Source organism: Girardinichthys multiradiatus, chromosome 14 (genome assembly GCF_021462225.1).
Source record: "Girardinichthys multiradiatus isolate DD_20200921_A chromosome 14, DD_fGirMul_XY1, whole genome shotgun sequence".
NCBI lineage: Eukaryota > Metazoa > Chordata > Actinopteri > Cyprinodontiformes > Goodeidae > Girardinichthys > Girardinichthys multiradiatus.
This window is the reverse complement of record NC_061807.1, coordinates 893,332-905,954: the sequence shown is the minus strand read 5'-3', so window position 1 is coordinate 905,954 and position 12,623 is coordinate 893,332. Positions and strand designations below refer to the sequence as shown.

General features: G+C 36.7%; 1 protein-coding gene and 1 long non-coding RNA gene across 2 annotated transcripts; one reads left to right on the top strand and one right to left on the bottom strand.

Moving 5' to 3' along the window:
* Positions 1-885: 885 nt before the first annotated feature.
* Positions 886-12,212, bottom strand: LOC124881163 (butyrophilin subfamily 3 member A3-like). The gene is made up of 6 exons (XM_047386696.1): positions 12,177-12,212; positions 10,288-10,376; positions 8,258-8,599; positions 2,275-2,562; positions 2,077-2,196; positions 886-1,567 (listed from the first exon to the last, which is right to left on the bottom strand). The coding sequence occupies exons 2-6, from the start codon at positions 10,355-10,357 to the stop codon at positions 1,047-1,049; spliced, it is 1,341 nt and encodes a 446-aa protein (XP_047242652.1). The 5' UTR covers positions 10,358-10,376; positions 12,177-12,212; the 3' UTR covers positions 886-1,046.
* Positions 2,572-8,233, top strand: LOC124881188. The gene is made up of 3 exons (XR_007041564.1): positions 2,572-6,135; positions 6,266-6,437; positions 6,530-8,233. It is a non-coding gene; the product is annotated as an uncharacterized LOC124881188 (long non-coding RNA).
* Positions 12,213-12,623: the final 411 nt, after the last annotated feature.

The window sequence follows — 12,623 nt, the reverse complement described above, 5'->3', positions numbered from 1 at the left end:
AATTAAATAGAAATACTCTACACTCTACTTCTCTACAACTTCTGTTTTCAAAGTACAAAAAAGTCTTATGTTTCTTTTTTCTCTATTTCTGAAGAAGTTTAAAGTAAAAGTCTAATGTATCATGTAAATAATTATGCCATCATTTAAGTTTTTCAAACTGTTCATACTGGTTTTTATGATCAAAAATTGTTTTTTTAGATGTAATTGCTCCTCTTGAATAAATGTTGCACATAGTTTTTTTCTCTTCGTATATTGTGTAAATCCAGGCTTTTCTTCCAGAAAGTTACAATTTGCTTCAATTTTATTTTTATTCATGACTATGTTCAACTAAAGTTACGCATTTCAGGTAGATTAAGTAACTTAAATACATTTTACAGTATAAGAATAAATTAAAATATTTATTTTTGCTCTGTGTTAAGTTAGAACAAGTAGTGTATGAGTATTATATAACTGGCAATAGAAAGTCTCTCTTTCTCTTTTTCTTTGGTTTCAATTAACTTCTCTAATGCACTTTATGACCATATTAAAAAATATTGTTTAGGTTAAACACATAAAAACAATTTAAACAAAACAGGTAAAAATTAATTTCCGTTAGTAAAGAAAATCAAATGGCAGCTATTATAATTTCATATCTTACACACTAATTCTTGCTCTGTTGTCTTCTCTCGCTGTTAAAAGCTTTACAGTTGTCAGAGGTCAACATATCGAAGGATATATGAGGAGTTAAACTAAACTGGTCTGATTAAAGTGAATTCATGAACAGAGAAGCATAATATTGGGATGAATTCTTAGAAAAACACCTCAATCCTAATCAGTTCTTTACAAGTGTATTTTGCAGTTCTGTCCCTGAGGTTTCTGCACCATCATGTAAATAATTTAAACTGGTCATCTGAAAAAGTTTCTTTATTTTAGAATTTTTTATCAGAAAACGACCACATATATGGAAAAGCAGCAAATCTGCTGAGGTGAAAGATGTTGAGAAGTTTATTTTCTCACATGATGTAGAAAACAATCAAAGTTGATTTGTTTCTGTCTCAGCAGTTAAATCATATCTGTGTCTCAACTTCTTTCAGCTGTTTTTGTATTTCCATTACATGGTTCTCTATTTCCTGTTTTCTCTTCTTCAGCTTGTCAACCTCCTCACGTGTTCTACTCATCAGTTTCTCTGTCATCAGTTCCACATGTTGATTACCTTTTTTTCTCTCAACCAGTCTGCCATTGCTCTCTGTTATGACTTGTTTCAGGTTTAAGTATCCTTGTGCTTTCTTTTCTTCCATGTCCCCCGTCTGGTTTCTTACTTCGGCATCAACTGCCTTAAGTTTCCTCTCATTCGCTTCACTTATTTCTTTTGCCTCATCTTTTTGATGAGTGAGTTGTTTCTTCTGCTCCTTCAGTTCCTCTGACATCTTTGTGAATGCTTCAATCTGCTGATCAATGCTTCTCTGATCCTCATTTATATTTTGTATCTCCTCCTCTAGTTTTGATTTTTTCTGAGCCAGATTCTGTTTTTCTTCGGCCATGAGCAGCTGTTGCTCTTCATTCACTTTTTCTTTTAGTTTCTTTATTGCTGCAAAAACAAGAAATAAAATGAGATTCTGGTTTTGATCAGTTGAGTTTCTAATTAGCAAAACAATGACTTCATTGAACTTTATGTATTTGCGGGCAGCATTAAAAAATGAAGTTAAAAAGTTAACTTAAGGTTTGGGAGCAGAGCCATGCCTCAGCTACACCATTAATTATCCAGCTCACGTCATGTTCTTTCAACCCCACCCTTCTTTACCTTCAACCAGGATCACCTCATCTCATTACTGTCATACCTACTTTCCATTTCTCATTCTTCTAGGGTCTAAAGTGTGGACGGAAAAGCTATTCCTGAAAACTGCCACCTCGCACTAAGTCTCTTCTTTCTAAGCCTTCATTAAGCTAGTCTCCCCCAGAGGACCCATCCTCACACTCAATTCATCCATCCCCTAGGTCCCTTCCTCATCTTCGTGGTGTGGTCCTTGCTGGTGAAAAGAACTTTAACCCAGGGTTAAATATGGAACTTCCTTGAATGACAAAGATATATTAACTCACAGATTTTAGTTTGTCGCCATTTCCAGATGAAAGTAGCAACTCCAAGAAGAAGTGTGAGGCCCAACATCACACTAAAGCTGATAGAAACACTGCAGTCAGACGGAGGAACGAAGGAACCATCTGAAACAGTCATGAAGAGCTCCATGTTCACATCAATAACTGAATTGTTTGATGATCAACGTCTGTTAAATGTTCTACCTTGGACATAAATGTGTGTCTCTCTGGTCTGGTTGATGTCCTTCTGTTGAACTCTGCAGGTAACGTTGTTGTTGTGTCTCTTCTCCACAGTCACTCTGCTGCTGACCCTGTAGAGACCATCAGGACCTCTAACTTTATCTGCAGGTCCAGCAGACATGATGTTTCCCTCCCCGTCCAGCCAGGATACTTCAGGTTCTGGATACCAGCCTGCAGAGCTGCAGTCCAACATCACTCCACTGTTGCTTACATGAAGTCCTGCTAAACTGATATCAGGTGAGGAGACAGAACCTGATAATCAGAGAAGAAGGAAAAGTTGAAGAATCACATCTTTTAAGATCATCAGCTGGTAGCTACCTGTTAGAGTCAAGCAGTGAATGAACTGCAGACCCAGAGTTAACTTCACATTTAAGATGTTAGGTTATGGTTCTTTTTTTAATGAACATTTAGTACTTTTTTTTCAAATTACTTACCTTACTAAGCTGCAGTTACCTTACTCTTAATCTTAGTATACTATTTTTAATAACCGTATAGGATTTTTAAAATTTTTCAGTAGTGCATTTAAATTTAATAAAACACATTGTGAAAAATGTTAAATATGTTAAGAGCTCAAAATTAGGAAAAATATTATTAAAATAATTTGAAAAGCCATGAGTTAATCAGAATAAACAGTATTCCTAAAATTTGATTCTGTGCTGAAGAAATAAACTAAAGACAGTTTTTGTTGGTTAAGTTTTAATAAAAATGTTGTTTAAATTTTATTTCTGTCTGGATGTTTTCTCATTAGAGGGTCAAAGGATGTGGAGTGCATTTAATTTTTCTCTGTCATGTTAGTATTTATTGTTACAGTCCCAGGCCTGTACTGCTTCCATCTTCTTGTGGTTGTTTTTCTTTTCCTGTACTGCCTTTCCATATTGGAAGGTTCCTCCTGTTACCACATCTCCAGTTGCTGATTGGTTGCCTCCCTCTACTGGTGGACGCCCGGCCGGGCCTTAAAGGTCAACCTGTCCAAAAATGATTGGCTGGAGGATACTTGGACAGCACCGCCCACCCAGTAGCTCCTGCCAATGAGGAGGTCAGGTGGATGAAAGGAAGATTTAAAAGTGGCCCCTACCCTTCAGTCAGCGGTGCTGTTCTTCATGTGCATTATGCCATTATTTGTTTGTCTGTTTGGTTTTGCTTCACTTCAGTGACTTTGACTTTTGTAGCCAGGAGACTTTATTTGGAAAAAAAAAAAAGACTTCACTTTTATGGTTTAAGCCACTGGTTTTCTTTTCTGCTCTTTTGATTGTGTATTTTGTTAACATTTGGATATTTTACTATTGCCTTCAATTAGAATAATTTTGCTCTCAAGAAAGTACTTTGTTCTGTAATTTAATCATTCTTATGAGGAGAACTTTGATCATTGCTGTAATTTTGTTTGTTTTGCTCCCATACATTGATAATCAATCCTATGGGTTTTAAAATTAATGAGCCAGGATGTAACATTTTTGGAAGTTACTATTAAATGTCAAATGTTCAGTTTGCATAACAATCCCATAGCAGTGCTGGGGGACATTCATGCAATGGAACTTTTACATTTAAAATTTTTGGTGTCTGGGCGCTGTCGTTGAGCTCTATAATTAAAAAAAACTATTGATTCTGCCTTATTTCTCTAACATCCCGACTATCAAGCTGCAGAATTAAACTCATAAAGAATAGTTTTACTTAAAATAACTCCCAATGTGAGTAAACCTAAACCCAATTAAGATCTGAATGATAACGTTGCTCAAGCAACTGAAGGTATTTGAAATGTTACAGAAACATCAGCAAAAATGTCCTAATTGTTGCTCAACTAACAGCTTTGATCTGATCTTTTGGTATGCATATTTCTGTGCCCTCTTCCTCCTTTTCAGAAGCAGCCTCACCACCAGCTCTATCAAATCAAATCTATTTATATAGCACATTTAAGAACAACTGCCGCTGGCCTAAATGTTGCACACAAAAACAACAAATTACAGTGATTCCAACATAAAAGAAAATACAGACACAATATAAAACAGAAATAGAAACATAAAAAGCCCAACAATTTCCACATTAGGCCCAGTCACCTCTATGAACCAACCTGGACCTTTTGACAAGGAGAAATTAACATTAGATCGCATGGATATAGAAGGCTGCAGGAGATCAGACAAATAAACAGGAGCCTTAATTTAGGGCCTTATAGGTGAGCAATAAAACTTTAAAATCGATTCTAAAATGAACAGGAAGCCAGTGAAGGGAAGCGAGCACTGGGGAGACATGTTCACGCTTTTTCAACGGTTGCAATAGACAGTTTTCTGACTAAGAGACAATTTCACTAACAGGATGTGCAGCACAGCTTTTTCTCTGGATAAAACTATATGGAGCTCAGGTTCTGGGAGCCAATTACTGCTCTTGTTTTTTTTTTTTTTTTTCAATTGCAGGATTGAAATCAGGGCATTTTGTTTCTACAGGGGACTCAGCATCTGGGGCAGGCTCATGACATTAATGGGACAGAGTTTATTCTAATTTTGTCCACACATTTTTGTTATAAGCGAGTTGCAGATCTCGGGCTGTGTGGTGCATTATGGGTAAGGTCATTTTTTTGGCTTCCAAAAAACATTCAAAGATGGTGGAAAGTAACAAAGACAACTATGATTTGGACCATTTCAATCACTGGAAAGTTGATGATTTAAAGGGTTTTTGTAGTTGCCGTGGATTGCCTGTTACATCCAAGACTGCAATAACAATAACAACTGATATTGCAGCATATTTGCTTAGCAGGGATGAGAAGCTGCTACTTCACCGGCATGCAATGACTACAAGGAAGGTAGGTGTGGTGTTTGTTTTGATAAGTTGACATATATCAGCTTGAGGCCATTAAGGGTGGGACGACGCACAATAATAATGAAAATTGCATTGAAAAGAGGCACAATTAATTGATTGGAGCATTTTTTCATAATTGTGATCATAGGGTATAAAGATCCAAGAGCACATGGTTATGTAAAAAAAGTCGCACACACTGCACCATCAGTGCAGTTGCAGCAACATGATTTTGTCAAAGTAATTAAATCAGAAATTCCTTTGTGATTTTCAAAAATGTATTTTCACTTTTTACATTCTTTATTTTAAATTTTGCTTCTTAATTTACACCTCGTTCATCATCAGGACAATACCATCCCTACAGTGAAGCATGGTGGTGGCAGTATCATGCTACGGGGATGTTTCTCAGCAGCAGGAACTAGAAGACTAGTCGAGAAGCATGTGTCTGCAGCCCCACAGATCGCAGTTTCAGACCTGCAGTTCTAGACCTCTTCTCTTTCGCTACAGTCAACATGGATGTCAATTGGAAAGTTAGTATTAAACTTGAATAAAATTGCTTATTTAATGCCGTCGAACTATTGTTGTCTTTAATTTGAGAATTAAAAAGAGTTTTGCTGTGAATTAAATAAGGTTTTGCTCTGATGAGTTAGTTGAAAAGGCACTTCGATGTTGAATTGAAGCTAAGATAAGCTTGGCTTTGAAAAGCTAACGGTTTGACCCTTGCATTTAGTTTAATTCACCTAGGCACAATGACGAATTCAAGGGGTTTCTTTGCTTTCATAACTATTTACATTGTCTATTCCCACCAAAGGCAACAAATATTTCATAGATAACATTTGGAATTATATGGTAAACAAAAACTGTGAAATCACTTTATGAAAAAAGTTTTGTATATTAGATTCTTCAAAATAGCCCTTTGCTCTGATGACTGCTTTGCTCTCGTGGCATTCTCTCCAAGAGCTTCATGAGGTGGTCACCAGGAATGGTTTTCCAAAGTGTCTTGAAAGAACTTCCCAAAGGTTCATTGAGAGCCGACTAAAGGTTAATATTTCAGTCAATGTTTATGTTATTATGTATGTTTTCAACTATTTAAATTGATATCACTCCCATATTTTGAGAATGTATTTTAGAAAAATATTAACTCGGTCTAACTATGGTCTCTCTTTTTCAGTTGCATATAACTGTCCAAAAAGGAAAAACCATGCCCATATTGGACAGATGCAGGACCTGCTGCGTAAACTTTCACTGTCCCTTTTGAAGCTCCACTGCATTTAAACCCACACAGCTGTGTATGTGCAGGAAACATTTAATCCTGCATTTCAATTGGGCTGTTTGTCACGGAGGTAAGGTTTAAAAACATTCACCTTTATATGTTAAGGACAATTGTTTCTGTTTTCAGCTTTGTGATAGATATGTTTTCTGTCTCTCTTTGCAGATGTACCACAGTTGGGTCTTAACAGCTGGGCATAAATAAGTAAGCATAGCAGAAATTGTTAAAGTTCAGGTCCCAGCTAGTGTATTCCATGTTTTCATTTTATATTTTGCTTTTAAAAAGGAAAAAGAGTGAACAGAGAGGATCTATGCGATGTACTAAAAAGAAGAATAGGCGAAACTGCCTAAAGATAAGTGAGCTAAGCTTGTGGCATCATATTCATAAGACTTAAAGGGGACATGTTATACAAAATCTACATTTTTAGCCCTTAAATACATTTATTGTGTTCTTGGAGTCTGTAGGAATGCAGAAAAAATGAATTTAGTCTCTCCAGGTGCTGTATAGATATTTTTCCATTCTATCTGGGTCATATTTTTCAATCCGTTCAGTTTTCTCCATTCTCTGTTACGTTTTTGAACTATTACCTCACAGTATGTGCTATAGAACAGCTAAACAAGGTCATGGACTTCTGGCTAACCAATTTTGCAAATCCGCTATTTTTAATTCTCACTGACATTTTGTAGTCCAAGCTCAAGTATGCTGCAGCTGTGAGTGGATAAATCTAAACGTTGTTGGGTGTATTAACCCACACAATTAATTATGCCAAATATTCCCACATCAGTGGGGAAATTCCTCTTTTTTTGTGCAAAACACTTCAAGAACGAGTTCTTCAGCAACTTCCACCAGTATCAAGAAGGATTTGCTGAAAGACTGCATCTGATTAAGGGATCAGCTCCTTCTGTCCATGGAAACAGCTAAGTGTTAAGCTGCAAATGACACTTAAATGACAACAAACTTTATTTTAGACATTAATGTAATGCGTATTCATGTGATATCCTGACCTTTTTTTTGATAGCAGTGGCATCATGCCTTCTGCTAATGTTGGTGCTGTGTGCTGCTTTTAGCTCCCTGGGGACAGAACTTGACTGCATGTTTTGAATAGTTATATCACATAAATGGTTTGGGATTGTTTTTGCCATTTTGCCTTGCTTCTGTGCCGCAAGATAATTGTGTTTCTATCTATCAAACTACAAAAATGGCCAAACGGAGTTAAGTGGAATGCTCTTCGACCTGGAGAAGGGCGGGATATGAAGTGCCTCAGTAGCATTTAAAGAGACAGCACCAAAATGAGTATTTCTATGAGGCGCACATCATAGAAGGGGTAAAAGAGGAGCCTGTGGAGCTACGATAACAAGGAGTTCAGACCATGATATTTCCCCTTTAAGGCTGTAATCGCTGCCAAAGATGGATCAACTAAATATTAGGTAAAGGCTGTGAATACTTAAGTACATGTAATTTCTATGTTTTCTATTTTTAATACATTTGCAGGAATCTCAAAAAAACGTCTTTCAAATTGTCATAGTGGGGTATTGTGTGTAGAATTTTAAATATAGATTAATTTGATACCATTTGGAATAAAGCTGTACCATAACTAAATGAAAAAAGTGAAGAGCTGTGATTACTTTCTGGATGCGCTGTAAGAAACTATGCTTTTCTTCTTATAGGGCAAATATGTGAGACACATCTGTTTTGGAGCAACAATTATATACAGATCCCTACAACTGTGTTAGTTTCATAAAATTTTTAATATTTTTGAGAAGGTAAAAAAAAACAAAATCATATGCTTAGCAAAACGTTTGGACAGCACCAATAATGTAATGGCAAAGACTCATTTTCAAAATAGAAGACATGGCATTTTTTTTTATGATGAACTTTATCGTCTTTACTTACCAGCTACAAGCATGACAAAATATTCTTTCTTCTCCTTCGGTAAGTAGCATCTGTATCTTCCATTGTCAGAATGTCTCACATCAGAGAGTTTCAGTGAAATATCTCCATTTTTCTGTTTGTCAGGGAACATTGATGATCTTCCTTTGTAGGCCTCATTCTGGTCAGCTGGATATTCTTGGCCATCAAGACTCACAAACACAAATCTGGGTTTCAGGTCAGGCCTGCCCCACTCCACTGTCATCTGAGAAGCATCTTTAGGAGGTTCCAGGTGACACGGCAGGATAACGTCCTCACCAACCATTGCTGTAACTGACTGAGATGAGTCCATCTGCTGTAAATGACCTGAAAATGGCCAAAGATGTTTAATAAAAAAGATTTTACCTTTTTGCTGTCCTAGAGAGTAAATTTAAACCCCTGCAAACTATTGTGGCAAATTTGCCATAAACCAACACACAACTTCAGTGGCCTTATGTATACCACTAATGCCTGTTGATTTATATTCCAAACACACCGGGGATTGGAAGCACCTTGCCACTATCTAGTGGTTGTACTTATTCCCATCCATCTATCCAGTTATCCATACGTCCATCTTCTATTCCTGTTTCTTCCATACAGGATCACAGGGTAGCTGTTGCCTATCTCCAGCAGTCTACAGGCGATAGGCAGGGTACACCCTCGACAGGTCGCCAGTCCATCACAGGGCAACACAGAGACATACAGGACAAACAATCATGCAGACACCCATTCATACCTAAGGGCAATTTGCAGAGACCAATTTACCTAGCAGTCATGTTTTTAGACTGTGGGAGGAAGCCAGCGTACCTGCTGAGAACCCACTCATGCATAGGGAGAATATCCAAACTCCAAGCAGAAAGACCCCCGGCCGGAAGTCGAACCCAGGACCTTCTTGCTGCAAGACAACAGTGCAACTGCACCACTATGCAGCCCCATTTATTCCCAATAATGGCTAATTTGCATAGTAAATGCCTGGATTTTGATCTATATATGTTATCTATGCTATGTTCAAATGCTGTTTGGCAGCAAAAACACAAATAATATAGTTTTTATAGAACTACGGTAATTAATTAAGCCAGTAAGGGTTTGATAACATACACATTAAAGTTTTTATATTTTCTACATATTCCATCCAGACATACAAATCTAATACCCAGTCTATGTTTAACTGTATTCAGAGACTCAACTCTGATTGGGAAAAACAGGTTTTATAAATGTTGATACATTAAAATTCAGCTATGTTGTCTTCCATAATCCACTTTAAAAAAAAACATTTTTTCAAAACAATTTCCAGCAATCACTAACCTTCAACAATTTCACAGTTATTGAACCGTTTAATGCAGAACAGATGATATCTCCAATTTATGTAATAAAATAATACATTAAACTGGGCTCACAAGAATGAACCCAGATGTAAAAAATATTTTGGGAAAAACTAAGAACTCTTTACTTTTTGTTTTCACAATTATAGTAAAAGTATGTAGCTTAAAAACAATATTTTAAGCAATCTATAACTAGACTAAAATAATTCAGTTTTAGTGTGGCTCAAGTCAAGCTGAAGAGGTATGCTGCCAAACAAACAATTTAACAGTAGTGAGGTCGTCTTCTATATTTTGTATGACCCAGTGTTGTCATGAAGCCCAACAAGCAGTGAAGTCAGAATTCAAGAACAACCCTGAATTCCTGCCTTATTTCAATTCATTCATTGAAACAAGGTGTCATCAGTTTTATACTACCTTAGTTAATCCATATTTTTCTTAAAAGACACATGTATACTTGATTAACTGAGACTAAGGTCATGTTAGCTCTTTACTTCTTAGACAGAAACAGACTTTTATGCCAACTAGCTGAGCTGACTGTCTCCAAATAGTAGTGCAGACATTTCTCATTATGGAGTCATGGGTAAATGACAGCTAAATATGTTGTAGTGAGTCCTCAACTGAACACAGAAACAGTCATACTGACATTATAAATCTAATTTTATCCAGATGCCAGTGCATTTGTGTAGAGCTTACCTTTGCAGGCGGACATCAGGAGCAGGAAGTCAATCACTGCAATAATGAACAGAAGGTTTACAGACGACATTCCTCCCTTATGAGCCAGCCTGCAGAGTCAACATTTAAGAAAGAGTATATGGTTTTAATGCAACATAGTGTTAAAAGATTTTTATCCAAACAAAAAATATCTACTACATTATATATTATTGTTTCATAACCAGCATTCTTACTTCAGTTGTTGATTTTACTCTTTTAGAAGAGGTTATGAACAGAAACTTGCTGTTTATTTCCTAATTTCACCTTTTATGATCAGTCTAACATAAAAAATGACAGTGACCATGTTTTTAAATGCTGAACAGTAAAACGGTGTATCAAGTGAAGACATACAGTAGACAACTTTTACTTTAAAAGGAAGGATGTAAGTAAATCTTTATCAACAGTATAAACATCCTGAAATACTTCATGCTGTACAATGTGCACTCAATCAGAATTAGAATCAGCTTTATTGCCAAGTCTGTGCACACAAACACAGAATTTGACTCCGGTACACTTTGCTCTCAGTAAAGATTTTGAATCAATATAAATGGAAATAAAAAATTTTCTTTAATATGTACATATATACACATGTGGCTTTACAATATAATATAATGTGAGATCAGTCCAAGTATGCATGGTGTTGTTCTGGAACTTTCAAGTGTTCATCAGATCAACAGACTGTCTCTGTGGTGGCTGGTTTTTGCAGATAACGCTCTGTAGCGCCGACCTGAAAATAAAAATCTGAACAGTTGCAAGGTGAGTTGGGTTTGCAGAGATTTTAGCAGCCTTTTTCCTGACCCTAGACCTGTATAAGTCCTGGTGATTCTCTCTGCAGACCTGATTGTTCATTGCAGTCTGGACCTTTCCTGTTTTCTGGATGAACCAAACCACACTAACATGGAAGAAGACAGGACAGACTGAATAATAGCAGTGTAGAAAATGACCAGCAGGGGAAGGTTGTACTTCTTGAGTTGCATCAGGAAGTACAGTCTCTGCTGGGCCGTCTGCTCAGCAAAAAAAAAAGGCTGGGTAGTGTCTACTCTGTTGCGCTCGCGTGTGGTAGCTGGGGTGGCATCGCGCAGGGCCATCTGCTTGCCGTCGTGGCGTGCTGTGTGGTGGTGCGTGCGGTTGCGGTGAGGGTGACTGGAGCAGGGGCTGTGTGCGGGGCTTGTGCTCTGTAGATGCGCGTCTTCATAGACTTTTCAGGGTTGGACCTCTCTTTTGGAGGTGTGCGTCTGTTGGGAGGGGATTCATGTGTTCAATATCTGTGTCCTGGTTGGGGGTGATCCTGTGGAGAAATCCATGCTGGGGTTTATGGGGGGTGGGGGGTTCATGAGGTTGAAATTGGAATTCATTGGGGGGATGGGACTGTTTTTTCCTGGGACGCCTCTGGTTGCCGATTCATTTGGATTGCATGGACCCCCCTTTTTTGTCTTTGGATGCGTTACAGAATAGGACACGTTAAAAAAAGCAACAAAAAAAAAAAAGATTGGCACAACGTTGTTATCTAACCAACTAAACAGTCATACTTGGTCTAAAGACACAATAAAAGGCAATATAATATAGGACAAAAACATAACAAACAAAAATATGCTGTTTAATTTTTATATATGTATATTTCAATTTAGACACAGCTGCAGTAGGTACAATTTTACAACCCAAAAACATCAGAACCTGAACAATGAAATCTGTTTCAAAGTCGAAAGACAAACATTAAGATTTACTGTTGTGATTTAAAAAAATATTTTTTATTTCAAAATTACTTTTAAGCAATGATATGAACAATTAGAAAATATTTCAGATAAGATCAATAATTTAATTTTTAGGACAAATTGTGAGAAATAGAAGGTTTAAAAGCTTTCAGTACATACCTGCTCTGCAGAGATACATTTACGACTAAACAAGGTTCAAAGTAGGTAACAGTAACATGAGCTTCTGGGTCAAAGTCCTTGAATGAATGGTGTACGTCAGTTGCTTTTATCAGTTATAAAATAAGGTGTGTTCATCTTTGCTCACTGTGACTTTTACATTGATTTTTATCAGAGAAGTAAAAGGTTTTCTTTCTTGGTAAAGCACTTTCAACAAAAAGGCAGAATCCTATGAAATAGGAAAGATTAATTCTTAAGATCCTTGTTATTTACTTTGTTTATTAGTGGTATTGCACAAGATATTGTTAAATCTTTAGAGAACAGTTTGATTAATTTTATTTTAGTTCATGAAATAGAAGAAAGCTGGAAAAGCAACAGTTTAGACAATGTGTGAAAGTCAGAAATAGTCCACTTTAATTGTTTAGAACAATATTCTCTTGTAGATTTTTA